Source organism: Rhinatrema bivittatum, chromosome 4, assembly GCF_901001135.1.
Source record: "Rhinatrema bivittatum chromosome 4, aRhiBiv1.1, whole genome shotgun sequence".
In the NCBI taxonomy this organism is placed as follows: domain Eukaryota; kingdom Metazoa; phylum Chordata; class Amphibia; order Gymnophiona; family Rhinatrematidae; genus Rhinatrema; species Rhinatrema bivittatum.
Window position 1 is genome coordinate 223,652,002 of NC_042618.1, and position 15,944 is coordinate 223,667,945.

At 44.6% G+C, this 15,944-nt stretch overlaps 1 protein-coding gene across 1 annotated transcript in view; it reads right to left on the reverse strand.

The window, feature by feature from the left end:
* Positions 1–2,948: 2,948 nt before the first annotated feature.
* LOC115090541 (3-oxo-5-beta-steroid 4-dehydrogenase-like) overlaps positions 2,949–15,944 on the reverse strand; it is a 96,181-nt gene continuing 83,185 nt past the window's right edge. Inside the window, exons 7-9 of the mRNA XM_029599764.1 lie at positions 5,447–5,612; positions 5,045–5,127; positions 2,949–3,048 (exon numbers count right to left, since the gene is read on the reverse strand). Coding sequence (XP_029455624.1) covers positions 3,006–3,048; positions 5,045–5,127; positions 5,447–5,612 — 292 coding nt within the window. The 3' untranslated portion in view covers positions 2,949–3,005. The remainder of the gene's footprint in view (positions 3,049–5,044; positions 5,128–5,446; positions 5,613–15,944) is intronic.

The following is a 15,944-nucleotide window of genomic DNA, read 5'->3' on the forward strand; positions in this document are numbered from 1 at the left end:
CATTGGAAGTCGGTGTTTCGGGAATTTCAGACTCTTCTGCCGCTATCATCTCTAGCCCAGGACAGCCTGACCTGGTGGCTCAACCTGGATCACTTGCTAAGAGTGGTGGATCTAGAGGTTCCACAGTGGGTGATCATTATGACAGATGTCAGCCTTGCTGGTTGGGGGGCTGTGTGCAGACGCCGATCAATGCAGGGGCAGTGGATGCCAGTTCAGTCAGCGTGGCCCATCAATTGTCTGGAGACAAGAGTGTTTCGTCTGGCGCTGAAGCGCTTTCTGCCTCTAGTCCAAGGCCGAGCAGTCCGAATCCTCTCCGACAATACAACGACAGTGGCGTACTTCAACCGTCAGGGAGGGACAAGGAGTCTCCATGTCACTCAGGAGACGAACAAGCTAATGCCATGGGCGGAACTCCATTTGTCCCATCTGGTGGCATCTCACATTGCAGGCGTAGACAATGTTCAAGCGGACTTCTTAAGTCGCCACCGCTTAGATCCCGGGGAGAGAGAGCTGTCCCAAGAAGCAGTGTCACTACTCTTCATGTGATGGGGGACTCCCCATCTCGATCTGATGGCCACTCAAAGGAACGCGAAGGCTCCACGCTTCTTCAGACGTAGAAGAACAAGGCGAAGAGGTCTTCGATGCCTTAGTCCTCCCATGGCTGCGGGACTTCCTGCTCTACATCTTTCCGCCTTGGCCCCTAGTGGGAAAGGTGCTCCAAAGAATAGAGTCACCAGGGGTCCATGATCCTGGTAGCTCCGGAATGGCCTTGACGGCCGTGGTTTGCAGACTTGGTCAACCCTAGCAGAGGATGGCCTGCTTCGACTGAGACATCTGCCGAACCTTCTCCAACAGGGCCCAGTATTTTTCAATCAGGGAGATTGCTTCTGTCTAGCGGCCTGGCTTTTGAGCAGTACCTGCTGAGAAGAGGAGGGTACCCAGAGGCTGTTATCTCCACTCTTCTCAAGGCTAGGAAGTCTTCCACCTCCATGTCCTATGTCCGGGTCTGGAAAGTTTTTGAGTCTTGGTGCCAGTCCACACAACTTTCTCCACATCATGCGACAATACCCCAGATCTTATCTTTCTTGCAGCGAGGTCTGGAGATGGGATTAGCCTACAATTGGTGCCCTACATCATCAGGATGGAACTACTCTTTCATCGCACCCTGAGTAAAGCATGTGAAGCCACCGATACGCAATTTAAGTCCTTTGTGGAGCTTGAATTTGGTCCTCCGAATTCTAGGCAGTCCACTGTTTGAACCTCTGAAGGGAGCTACCCTCAAAGACCTCACTCTCAGAACAGTATTCCTGGTGTCTATCTGTTCCACTCGCAGAATTTTGGAGCTTCAAGCCTTGTCATGTAGAAAGCCTTTTCTACGCTTCACGGATTCAGGGGTATCCTTATGTACCGTACCATCCTTTCTACCAAAGGTGGTCTCGTTCTTTCATTTGAATCGGTTGATGGAGCTGCCGTCCTTCCAGAGAGCTTAGATGCCTCGATGTCAAGTGCATCCTCCTTCGATGTCTGGAGGCTACCAATGCTTCCATTTATCAGCTCACCTCTTGTCCTCTGGAGTGGTCCCCAGAAGGGAAACAAGGCATCTAAAACCACCATTGCCCGCTGGCTAAAGGAAGCAATTTCTACGGTGTACGTTGGTGCTGGGCGTCCACTGCCAGATGGTATGAAGGCTCATTCTCTCCAAGCTCAAGCAGCCTCCTGGGCAGAAAGCCAAGTGGCCTCTCCACAGGAGATTTGCAGAGCGGCTACCTGGAAGTCATTACACACATTCGCGAGTCACTTTTGCTTGAATCTTCAACCACCGATCGTGGGCTCCTTTGGGGCTCAGGTCATTCAAGCTGGGCTTTGGCACATCCCATGGTCTGGACTGATCCTGGTATGTACAGGGAAAAGAAAATTATTCCTTACCTGCTAATTTTCGTTCCTGTAGTACCATGGATCATTCCAGACGCCCACCCTATGGATTGTTGGGGGTTTTTTGGGATAATCTTTCCAGCTCGACTGTGTAATTATTTCAGGATCGGTTTGGGACTAATTAAGAGTTCAGGTTGCAAGTTTTTTGCTTAGACTTGTTTACAGTTGATAGTCAATATTGTATTGAGCCATGATATTCAATTTGTATTGATCCATCCAAGGTGTTTTTCCTTATTGCTTGGATATTCTTAATACTGAAGGTTTACAGAGGGCGCACCAGTTATGAGGGACCGCCCTCTCAGTTTTTGCTCTGACTCCATCTGCTGGAAGGGGGACATAACCCACGGTCTGGACTGATTCATTGTACTACAGGAACGAAAATTAGCAGATAAGGAATAATTTTCTTTTCACATGTGCATTATATTTTCACAACCTGTATACTTTAGTTAATTTTGCATATAGTCAGTGCTGAAATGCTTTAATGTGTGCTGAAATGATAGAAACACCAGAAAAAATATTTTGTTAGTTTTTTGTGTGTTATTTAGATGCACCATGACATAAAACAAGATAACAAATATCACTGATATTTTAATATGGTTTTTAAAATGATAGCACATCCTTAATAAGATAGGCAGGTACAAAAGTAGTACCTGCAAACTTCGCACCCAAGAAGAGGGCAATTGATATTTTCTCCCAAGATATGCCTTTTTAGCTATCACATGGTGTGCTGTTTGTATAACATAAGCTACCACTAAAAGTTATTTGAAAATCTGAGTCTCCTTTCCCCTGGGGTTGGGGAAAGTTGAGGTGATGGACTCCTGATCTGCTTCTGTTTCAGGAGGGAGGTTGCTGGTTACTGTAGGAATGAACCTTGGTAGCCACTGAAGAGTATAGTCTTGGAGAGGGATTCTTCCTAACCAGTTTTAAACCAGCAAGGAGGCCTGAATGGCCTGAAATGGTAAAGGAGGAAATGAGGGAGGAAGGAAAATGACAAAGAAACCAAAAATGCCCCCAAGATTCCCCAGACAGCCTTTATTCACAGGAAGTTTGGAATAACATGGAATTCTTAAATTTCAGTATTCATCCAAAAAAGGATACTCCGGATGATCACTCCACCTGAGGAGAGATTTTAAATTAAAAGCAAGTTCATTTTATTAGAAAACACTGGCATCATTCTAACATAAAAGTGAAAATGAGTCAATTCTACAGGAATCATGTAAGTATAAAGGAGAAGAGCAACGACAAATGTCAATAACAATGTAATTAAAAAAAGAGAGAGACTTGATATCAGGAAGGTTTGATACTCTGGCCTGGCACTTCCAGCTAGGAATACTGCGGACACAGTTTTCACAACCCCCGCGTCACAGTCATCACACTACAGAAATACCTATGGGTTGCATTCAGGGGGCACACATATCATGTTCTGAAGAGATCCAGGGTCTGTGACCTCCTACAGACCTTAGAAATCACTCCAACTGCTGATCTCTAGAGCGGGGAGGGCAGGGCATAAGCAGAGTAAAAGCTCCTAGCAACCTGAAAGGAAGGGCAAAGTTTCCTCAGCTTCTGTTCTCCTCTTCATAAATGACAGTAAGTGGGATGGGGGTAGGTTCTAACTTCACTCAAAGCTTGGGTGAGAGGGCAGTAGAATACGGCCCATGTTTCTAAACAGATATATGGTTTTGATTTTGCAAAGCCCTTGTGTAATAGAACCAGGTGCTCCAGGCAGTTTTTCGTCCCCTGTGTATCTATACAGAGGTATGAGACTCTTGCGATGTATTCCACACTTGCACACCTGTTTGTGCTGGAGGCCCCTGCATAATAGGTTCAGAGATCTTGTACATGGTAATCTGTGTATGTGTGTATATGAGTGTGTATAATGATAGACCCCTAGAGCTCAGAACTACAGTTTCAGTTCTACAGGAGGCAGCTGGAGAGTCAACATCATCTTGTCAGATTATTTTATTTCCCAGCAAGGAAGCTTCCAACTTTCCAGCACAGTCCTAGGTTGGGCTTTTCTGTTTGCCCCTAGGAGGAAAGATCCTGCAAATTCTGCAGGATCTCGCCCTTTCAGAAGTTCTTTTTGCCTATAGATCTGGCAACTGTGAGTAATATCTTTCATTAAGCTGGCTATTGCTGAGTCAAGCCTTTTCAGCTAAAATCTCCTGCCCTTTCTGAAATTTCTATGTTGTATGTGCTACAGCCAACTCAAGGAAGCAGGAGCTCAGATATCAGCTTCTAATGCCTGTGAACTGCAGTCTTAAACTGTTTTAGTCTTACCCAGAAAGGAATGCCTCATGGATTATAATTTGTTTTCTGTCACTGTCTAAGCTCTGCAGTTGATTTCGGTTCATTGTGAAATGTCTGCGGATCGGACTTGTAAATGTCCTCTTCCTGTTGATAAACTGACTCATTTTGAAGCTACATATTCCAAGACTGGTGTGGACTCACTATACCAGTTACAGGCTACCCAAAGATATAAGATAAATGAGTTGCCCCTAATCTGGGAGTAGCCTGTACTATCCAGAAGAGAACTACACCCTCTGCGAAGGGATCTGCTCAGTCCTGCATAGTGAATGTTTCAACCCAAGGTCCACTACACCCATCTGACTACTGACCACTATGAACCATATAACTAGGATAGGATATGACCATGACCATCCAGATACACTTGAACAGGGACACAACATCAGTTTGCCTCATAGTACGGCTGTTGAGCAGCTAGCAAAAACCTAAAGCAAACATGAATTGTAAGCTTAAAGAAAAAGCCTTGGAGTTTCACATATTTTGCATCATCGTAGATGGCAGTACACTTGAACCAGCTTACATAGTTTGCAAAATAAATAACGTATAACTTTAATGCTGCTGCAGAGCTTTTCAGAGGCTCAACCATAGAAAGGGACATTATTTTCAAACTTTGAGAACTCTTAGTGGACTCATTTATAAACATATTCAGGTATGTCATTAATATATGTCATTAATATAATGTTTTACTGGCGTGACCCACCAAGTGAGAAATGTTCATGTAAACATGACCCACAGAGTCCAACCTCCTGCTATGCAGCACTAAAATGTATACTGCTTGGTTGATGTCCAAAATGATCTGGTCACTTACATTAACAGCTCCACATAACGGATATTTTTGTTAAGACGTTCAATGTCTTTCATTTCTGAATCGGTTAGGGTAAAATCAAAGATCTGGAGAAGGTGAAAATAAAAGAATATTTCTCTAAATAAATTACTTTTACCGTGCATGCAAATTATTTTATTATTACTTAACAAAAGTCCTACATCTCATATTGCTTCCTTCTACATGTCAGGTGAACTTCGGTATCAAAATATGAAGATGGAAAATATTTGTATTTTGAATACAATGTTATGTTCCTATTGCTTTAAACTACATACATGATTGTTATTATAGCTCTAGCAGAAGCCAGGTAAATTATATGGTAAGATTTTGTAATTTCACAGCTGATAACATGGATGAAACTGTTACAACACAGCAGCTATATTGTACCTGGAAATTTTCTTTTATTCTGTCTGGGTTGAAACTCTTGGGAATGACCACCACCCCTCGCTGGATATTGAACCGCAGGGCAACCTGTGCGGCTGTCTTCTGATATTTCCTCCCAATGGAATTCAGAAGAGGATCTTCCAGTAAAGGTGGAGAAGATACGTTTACCCTGTAAATTTAAAAATAGGTTACAGGATGGACATGTGACAATTTCTTAGGATGCAGTCTGGGATACACTGGCGTATTAATGGTTTACATTATATACCCTTTAAAATCACAAATAATAAACCAATACCTGTGGGCTCTATAACCATTATGGGGATAATTTTCAACACCAGTTATGCGCATAAAACCTGGTTCAAAGCCCTGGTGCGCACATATTTTAAACATAGAGGCGCTCCAGGGGGCAGAATTGGAATTTACACAGGTTGTTTTTTTTTCATGTTAAAAAAGAATGTACGTAAATTAACCTGCATAAATTATATCCTTTCATGAGGAGATGTAACTTTTATGCGAGTAAGTCAAATCACAGTTCAGAAGCTAAACTGCATCAGATGAATACCTAATAAAATGTCACGGGCAAGATAGGGAATTCGGATTACAACACATAATCAAAAGGCATAAGCATAACTAGAGTGTGCTTTTTATATCCCTTCTATAAATAAGCAGATTCTGTCTTGAGGCCCCCTTCTATATCAGAAGTCATATGATTTTGTAGTTTCTTCAGTGAAAGTCAGAGCAAGATGAAAAGAGTAGGGGTTCTCACACCACAGTCTAGAACATTTAAAAATAAACAAGTTGGCCAATAGGAAATAACAATGACACAGATCTTCAAATACCTAATAGGTATTAACGATGCACAAACGTGAAACCTTTTCTGCTGGAAAGGAAACAGTAGAACTAGGGGTCATGATATGAAACTCTGGGGGGAAAACTCAGAACCAATATCAGGAAATATTTCTTCACGAAAAGGGTGGTGGATGCCTGGAATGCTCTTCCTGAAGAGGTGGTGAAGACGAAAACAGTTAATGAATTCAAAAGGGCATGGGACAAACACTGTGGATCCCTAAACACATAAAGAAAGGGATGGTGTAACATTTCTTCTGGGGGTAATCTGCATGGAGCGGGAGTTACTACCCTTAACAGAAAGCAGGGGGGTAACCTGCACAGAACAGCAGTTACTACCCTTAACAGAACGCATGGGGGTAACCTACACGGAACAGCAGTTACTATCCTTAACAGAACGCATGGGGGTTACCTGCATGGAACAGCAGTTACTGCCCTTAACAGAACGCATGGGGGTTACCTGCACGGAACAGCAGTTACTACCCTTAACAGAACACATGGGGGTAACCTGCACGGAACAGCAGTTACTATCCTTAACAGAACGCATGGGGGTTACCTGCATGGAACAGCAGTTACTGCCCTTAACAGAACGCATGGGGGTAACCTGCACGGAACAGCAGTTACTACCCTTAACAGAACGCATTGGGGAAACCTGCACGGAACAGCAGTTACTACTCTTAACAGAACGCAGGGGGGTAAACTGCACAGAACAGCAGTTACTACTCTTAACAGAACGCAGGGGGATAACCTGCACAGAACAGCAGTTACTACCCTCAACAGAACACATGGGGGTAACCTGCACTGAACAGCAGTTACTGCCCTTAACAGAACGCATGGGGGTAACCTGCACGGAACAGCAGTTAATACCCTTAACAAAGCATGGAGTAACCTGCATGGAATGGCAATTACTACCCTTAACAGAATGCATGGGGGTAACCTGCACGGAACAGCAGTTAGTACCCTTAACAACGCATGGAGTAACCTGCATGGAATGGCAGTTACTATCCTTAACAGAACGCATGGGGTTAACCTGAATGGAACAGCAGATACTACTCTTAACAGAATGCATGGGGGTAACCTGCACAGAGTGGCAATTACTAACATTTGCAAATTGCTAGGCAGACTGGATGAACCATCTGGTCTTTTATCTGCCATCATTATTATGTTATGTAACAAAAAAACAAGGATATCAATAAAAAAGAAGTGCCTTTAAAACAGATATATATTACAGTTAATTATTCTGATGACATTTTACTCTCACTTGTTATTCAGTTTGCCACAGATCATAAAAGTGTTCATCAGAATTGATACTACTATCTTATTTTCTCCACTGCAGGACCAACACTGTGGAACTCCACTGCAGGACCAACACTGTGGAACTCCATCCCACCAGATTTGAGACAGGAACCCTGCCTGCCCACATTCAGGAAAAGACTCAAAACGTGGCTATTCATGAAAGCCTTTCCTGAACTAAACTGAACCTACTCCATCATTAACTAAGCACTCAGACTTTGCCTTATTCACGGCAACTAATTTCCCTACCTTATAATTAATATTCCTACATCATAAACACAATTCACTAATGCCTTAAGCACACTGACTGGCATTTACGTTCTTTCGATTTAATCCCCTGCTTCTTTTCTATGCTCCAAGTTGTATTACTCCCTTGTTTTATTGTAACTGCATACCTTAGCCTTCTCTTGTTTAATGTTTTATTATTATTATTATTATTATTATTAAGATAAATATTAGTTTTTACCTTTTTTTGTTACCTATCCACTTGTTAATTGTAAACCGACATGATGCGATATCTATTGTGAATGCCGGTATAGAAAAACTTAAAATAAATAAATAATAAATAAAATAAATATTTTGAACCATTTATTGCATTTACCCTATATGACTATGAATGTAAATTTTACCATGCTGTAACATGCTTTGAACTCTTTAGATGGAAAAGCATGAAATAAATAAATGATGATGACGAGTTAATCTGTATTTGAACTTGGGCTCTTATGCACAAATTTTCAAAGCAAACTTATGCACATAAGTTTGCTCAGAAAAATCTGGGTGAAGTCTGTATGTAAAAAGGTATATGCTGACTTTACTCTGCCGCACACATAGTCATAGGACTAAAGTCTGCAGGTCCTTTGTACCTGCAGACTTTATCCTGAATTTGTAAGCGGACTTATGCGCATAAGTCCATTTTAAAAATGTGTGGGTTGTGCCACTGGGCATATGGACATACTCACACAAAGCTTTACTTGTTGCTCAACTGGGAAAACTTTGTTCATGTAGATCTACGTGCATAAAGGTGAATTTTAAAAGCCCAAGATTTGCTGAAATTAGAGGATGCATGAATATGCTGGGCTTGTGCACGCCGAGCAGATTTTAAAAGCCGCCCAGATACACGTGTAAATGTACCTGCACACACATCTTGGAAATTCTCACAGAGGGGCAGGGCAGGGGCATGTTCTGGGTGGGGCATTGGTGGTACATGGGTATTTTGGGACTTTAACCAGAAATGTGTGCATAAATACTTATGCAATCCAGCATGCATCTAGGCCCCCCTGCCACATAAATTTACTTCTGCTATGGATAGTGTGTAAGTTCCCCCCAAAAAAAAAAGCCATTTCGGAAGAGTTTAAAGGGTCTGGGGTAACTGGGGGGGGGGGGGGGGGAAGTACAAGCTATCAAACCGCAGGGGGGGGGCGGGTTGGAGGATATGTTAACTGAGGGAATTAACTGGTAAAACTGGCAAATTCATCAGCACGCGGCCCATTTAAAATCCCTCCACTTACATGGTAGAAGTGGCTTTAGTGTGCACGGGTGCGCGTCCACTTATGCGCATGGCCAGGCTATTTTATGACATGCATGCAAATAAACACGTATGTAAGAAACTAGCTGCGTCCTGAGTGTGGGCCGACTAATGTGTGCATGTGTGTGCTTGTGTACCGCTTTTAAAATTACCATCATGAGCATAATTTTAAAAAGCATTTACACACTTAAAATTGGGTTTTACATGTGTAAATGCACTTTACCCGTGTCAGTGGGCGTTAGAAAATTGCTACAATATATGCCATTGAATTGTCACCAGGTTTTAAACTTAATGTGGGTAAATAGCTTTTGAAAATTGCTACAGTAGTAGTTACATTTATAGGTGTAATCCTTTTGAAAATTACTCCCTGTATTCTGAAAATCAAAAGTAAGCACATAAATCCTGTCCCTGCCGTAAACCCCAGAACACCCTTTGCTGTTGCATACAAATGTATGCGTGAAATCGGGTTTCATGCATACTTTTGTGTCCATGGGCCCTGGTTGATTTTTAAAAGGCCATTCATGTGCATAAAACCAGTGTTTATGCATGTAAATCCTTTCAAAAATCAAGCTCTATATTAAAAAATATCTTTATGTGAACAGTCACTAAATACATTTCCAGAAATCAAGAAATATACTTTCACGAACTATTATAAAAATACCTCTATTTTTTTTTTTTTTTTTTTTAGAACGTACATTTCTATTGTAGAATTAGGATTTGATGATGACACAGGTCTGCACTGTAAAATCAAATATGATTGGCCTGCCAGGGTAAATTGTTTTCTCAGTGTTTCATGACATCATAAATTACTAGACAAATTTATAGTCATGCCATGACAGCATAAAACAGTTAAATCAGGAAATAATGTAAAATTTGACAAAACTGGAATCCATCTACTAGATAAGGGAGCCCTGACCGACGTGCTGCAAATGCGCAGTAGAGAGCAACTCTACCGTGCAAGCGCGGGCAAGCACGTCGGTCAGAGCGGAGTGTGCCCGAAAAAGAAAATGGCGCTGAGTCCAGGAGCGGCAGCGGCGGCGACGACGAGCAGGAGTGGCGGCGGCGAGGAGCGGAGGCGGGAGGAGCAGTACCAGCGGCGGCGGTGATGACAAACAGGAGCGGGAGGAGCAGGAGCGGCGACGACAACGACGAGTGAGGGAGGGACACCCCACGTCTGCCGGTTATGGATGAGCTGAAAGGGGAGGGGATTGAGAGAGGGGGAGTGAGTGAGTGGAGGGAGGAGAGAGTGAGCTGAGGGGAGGAGAGAGTGAGGGGAGGGAGGAGAGAGTGAGGAGAGGGTGAGGGGAGGAGGGAGAGAGGTGAGGAGAGGAGAGAGTGAGGGGAGAGGGAGGAGTGAGGGGAGGGGAGGAGAGAGTGGGGGGAGGGAGGAGAGAGGAGGAGGGAGGAGAGGGTGAACGGAGGGGGGAGGGAGGAGAGGGTGAGCGGAGGGGAGGGAGACAAGAGGGGGGAGGTGAGAATGAGGGGGGGGGGGAGTGGGAAGCAAATGGACCGAAAAACATTTTTTAAATGTTGCCCGTTGTTACGGGCTTAACGGCTAGTATAGTTATAAACAATAAACATAATAGCTGCCCATTAAATACAGTGTTTATCTGACTGCTTTCTATTAATGGGAGGTGTTTATGAGTTGCACATATCTTAACTATCTGTTCTGTCTTTGAAAGGTGCTTGTTATGATTCCTGCCCGCAGAGCTACTCCCCACGATCAGGCCTCTCACCTTTCGGCACTGCCTTCTCGATGTGGCTGAACGCCGCCAATGCCAGGCCTTCATCGCGGCAAGAGCCGTGTACCCTGCTTGCTTCCACGCGGCCAGGAGGCCGCCCATCAGACTCCTCTTCACCGCGGCAGGAGCCGCGGACTTCAGTGTCTTCAACACGGCTGGGGCCACCGCCGACGTCTGTTCCATCTTCACGGCCAGAGTCTGCAGTCCCCAGTCTCTCCTGATGGCCAGAGCCAACTTCGATTCTTCTGGCAGTGGCAGGAGCCGCTGCCGACGTTGGGGCCTGCCTACACGCAGGCCCAGCTTCTCCAGCTCCTTCAGCGTCTCTGCGGCAGCATGGCCGCTCTCCAAGGTCCTGCCCCCTTCCTAAGGGGCAGGCCTGCATCTCCTTCCCCTTCTTAAAGGGGCAGCATAGGTGGGGTCCTCCTGGCCCCACCGGAGGTCAGCTTCACCTGGTTTCCTGTGTCAGTCCTATATAAGGGCTTCTCCTACACTACTGTGTTGCCTTGCATTGGAGTTTCCTGCCTCTGGAAGTCTCGTCTTCCAGCGCTCCATCAGGTCTTCGTTCTTCATTGGAGCTCCATGTCTTGTCTTGTTTCCTGTGTCTTCGTTGCTTCCTGTGATTTCCTGATGTTCCATGTCTTCATGTTTCGAGGTTCCCAGTCCAGGCTTCCTGAAGTTCCACTTCTTGATGTTCCAGGCTTCCTGATGTTCCTCTTCCTAATGTTCCAAGGTTCCGCTCCTCCTTCGCTCATTCTGAGTCCTCCGGACCCTCCAGCTCCTGTGGTTCTCCAGATGACACCTTGCCTCATCATTGGAGTCTCATCCCAGCTGGAGTGCCTTCTTGTGCTTCCGAGTCCTCCGGACCCTTCAGCTCCTGTGGTTCTCCAGATGACACCTAGCTTCGTCATTGGAGTTTCGTCTCAGCTGGATTCCCTTCCTGCACTTGTCCCGCTCTCCGCGTGGTCCGTAACCAGCCTCTTCAGGTTGTGTAGGACGCGTAGTAGGACAGGGTGGTCCGCGACCAGCCCATTGGGTCCGCCTGTGTAGGTGGGCTGTGTAGGGCGCCCTGAGAGACAGTGCCAATGTCCGAACCTTCCAAGCTTCTCGTTTTGTCCAGACTCTTCCAAGTTTCTCATCTCGTCTAGAGTCTTCCAAGTTCCTGGTCTACATCCAGAGTCTTCTCGTCTCATCTCGAGTCTTCTGGGTCACAAGGCCTCCGTCTGCCCTCATCCTCAGTCCGGCCTGCTGCTTCTTGCCAATACCTAGCGGCAGGTCCGAAAGGGCTGGGAACGGTTGGAGGACTGTTCACTAACCAACATAATGTTGTTGGTCTTCCAGAAGCATGCAGGTCCAGCAGAGGGTGAGACTCCGTCTTCACCCATGCTGGGACAAGCCTCACCAACCCTCGGTGCTGTCTTGGATTCATCTGGGATCATGCCGAGGCCCAAGGGCACACATCTCCTCAAGTTGGGATCGCTCTCCTAGCATTCCCTAACACAACAGTATGCAAGGCCTTCCCAAGGCCTCCCTTAATAAAGCAGTGCTACAGAGCAGGCAAATATAGAGGGGCCTTTCTGGAACAGGCAAGGGGGAAGAGACTAATTTGGGATGTAACTATGCAATCTACATAATGGAAGCATAAACTCAGCTCCAGTAACCTACAAGTTTTTTGTTCAAGAGATTATATAGAATTCTTGGTATTATGCATAAATACATTTGTAGATTAATATGGACCTATGATGTTTTTAATTCCTCAGGGAGGAGATATAGTCTAGTCAATAATTTATGGATCCCTTGTCCCTGCTGTAGGGTGATTTGCCTTAGTAAATAGTAACTATATTCCCTGGTATAGAGAATGGACCAGTATTGAAAGGAAGTAATAATGTTTGCATTTTGCCAGTAGGTGGCAGTGCAGAGACTCTATTCCTATCAGGTTAAGCATACTATAAGCCAACCAAACAAGTTGTTTTATTTAGTAAATAAGCTGACAAAAAAAATAAACATCATCTAGACTTCTGTCTTAATATTGAATCTATAGCAGTGCATGTCCAAAATATTATAAAGACCTTGCAGGCATCATTACCTAATAGTGATTCATATGGTCACAATTTCACCCAATTACTTGAGCCTTTTCTGGATCTTTCAAGGATTTCAGACTGTAACTCACCCAATGCTGAAAAATATCATTACTATGTTCTTGAGAGAGGGGTGTGTATCCAAAAAGCTAAAAAGGGCCACATTTGTTACGACTGTCGCTGCCCAAAGTCTCCACTCCGCCCTCCTTAACTCTTTGGCGACTCCTCCCGCGGTTGATGGACGTCTGGTTGCCGCAGCGTCTGCCTGCCGTCCTCTCCGGCGTTCCTGGTCCGGCTTGGGCGCTGCATCCCGCCATGTTGTTCAGCTACCATAGGGCGCGTGTGCCGCGCGGCCCTGCTTCTTATTCCTTCTTTGGCATGAACCTCAGGGGCGTCCCCCTGTGATGATGTCACGCATCCCGGATACAAAAGCCTACTCTGCTAGCTATTCGAGTTAGCAAGGGACTCCTTACGGATGGGATTCACTCTCTGCTACTCTGCCTCTCCTTAATTGGACTTACTCTATCGGGGTACCCGTTCCTCGGGGGCCTCTCTCTTTTCTTTCAGGTCACTGTCTGGAACCGGTACTCGCTCCTCGAGGGCCCATATTCCCAGACTCGCTGCCTGAGCTCACTTCTGCTTGGAAGAAACCACTGCCTACACCATCAGTGAGTTACCATCTATATTCTCTTAGAGCTGTTCCCTGGAACCAGATACTCGCTCCTCGAGGGCCTGCCTCTATTCCAGCTTCTGTGTTACCTTCCGGGAGAAAGCGCTCTGTGAGTAATCAACCAATGAGGCTCTATACCAGAACCCTGTGTATGCTCCACTGTACTCACTATCTCAGTTTCTCTCCACTACAGCACAGCTATTGAGGGATCGCTGTTCCAGTGTCCTGAGGGACTACAAGCCCAGCCGGGCTTCATCTCTCCTCACTACTGCCACCTCTGGTGGCTTCTCAACTCTGTTTAATAAAAGATAATTCTGTGTTGTGTGTCCTAAAGCTGAGCCTGACCTGTGGCCCCTCACGGGACTTCCCCCCGTGGGCGTGGTCATCTGCCACAGTGTCCAAGGGTCCACCCAAAACCTTACAAACAATAACAACATTACAGCCAGTCAAAAAAATATCACTTTGTCAATTAAGGTAGTCACTAATTATAACCCTATTTAATATTTTCTTATATTGGATAAATTGTTGGAAAAGTATGTTTTGACTCAACTGGAAGATTTTATGGAACAGTATAGGATTTTGGACTCCTACCAATTTAGTTTTTGCAAAACATATTATTTGTCACATTAGATGCCCTCCACCTTACTGTAGATGGAGGAGTAACAGCTTTATTGGTGAAATTAGACACATGATTTTGATAAGATTAGCCACAAGACAATAATTCAATGTCCCCGATCATCCACCCTTCTAAACTGGTTTTTCATCATTTCCCTCTGATAGAAAACAACAGTATGCATTAGAATAAAATCCAATGTTTAGCCTACTGGTTAGAGCAGCAGGTAATAAAGCAGGAAAGCAGGGTTCATATCCCACTGTCACTTCCTATGACTTTGGGCAAGTCACTTCATCCTATATTGCCTCGGGTACAAGGCCCTCAAATGGGCCCTTTGTCACTGTGAGTGTGGCCCATAAAAACTCAGGGTGGGGGAAGGTTTTTGGCTTGTTATGAGAAGTGTAATTGGTTATCACAGTTTGAATATTTTGTTAACAGATGGTGAGATGTGTAGTTATTCTAGATGGCAGTGTGCATAGTGAAAAGGACAAGGCGTATGTTAAGCACATGGAGGTTTATGGAAGGAAATTTCTGGAATACTGGGTTGTAACATGTTTGGTTCTTTTACGAGAGTGGGAAGAAAAGAACCCCTTTGCGGAGGTATTATAAATTTATGAATTGAGGTCCAATTCTTCACAAGAGTGGGGTGGACAGTAATGGTCCTGCAAGGGTTTTCCCCCTGAAGGGGGAAAGGCCTGAGGTGTTTCCTTTCATAAGGAATCAGCTTGGGGACATGGCTTGAGTTAGAAAAGAGAAGACAGAGAAGAAAGCGGGACCATAGGAAGGAGAGAGCCATTTAATAAAACAGTTTGCGTAGGATGCCGAGGATGTCCTTGACACTGCTGGGCATGCATAGCACAGGACTAGAAGAGAGTGGGGACCGTGATGTGAGTGCCTGACTTGGACTGAAGTTGGTGCTGATAGGGTGAGCAGTGTGGAAGGTATTTTACTCACGGGGAGTGAAATGTTGCCTTTTGAGATTTGAGAAGCAAAACAGAAATGCAAACCGCATATTTCTAAAGGAGTAAACTGGGGTGTTGCTAAAGGTCGGAAAGGTGTTTGAAAGAGCTGTCTAACTTGTTGACAATTGCTCAATTGATGTCTTGAACATGGTTAAATGCCACCATTTCTCTGCTGTAGTAGTTCAGACAGAATGGCTTTGATGTCCCTTCTGCCCATGAACACCACACCCTCTGGAATGGTCCTGACTCAGGACTGTAGGCAGGAGGCGGTGTTTCATGTTCGGGGTGATCAGAGGGTAATTTTGTAATATTATGCGTAACTTATTCAGCAACTACATGCGTAAGTTACAATTTCAAAGCAAATTTATGTAATTAAGTTCCCTTTAAAAATTATGCAAAAATAGACAGAATCTAACCTGCACAAAGTTATATTTGCTTTTGCAATGCAAAGCTTGTGCTTGTGAATTTATATGCATACTTTTTAAAATCAAAATTATGTGCGTAAATACAAACTCTACCTCAGCTCTGCACTCAGAATACCTCAAAATTGGTTTTGTGCATACTTTTATGAGCACAAATCCCATGCAATTTCAAAATAAGAACATTATTCCTTACTTGCTAATTTTCGTTCCTGTAGTACCATGGATCAGTCCAGATGGTGGGTTATGTCCCCCGTCCAGCAGATGGAGTTAGACAAGGGTTTGGAGGGTGCTGCCATATAAACCAGTGCACCCTCTGTGAGTCCTCAGTATAGAGAATATCAGAGCCAGAGACA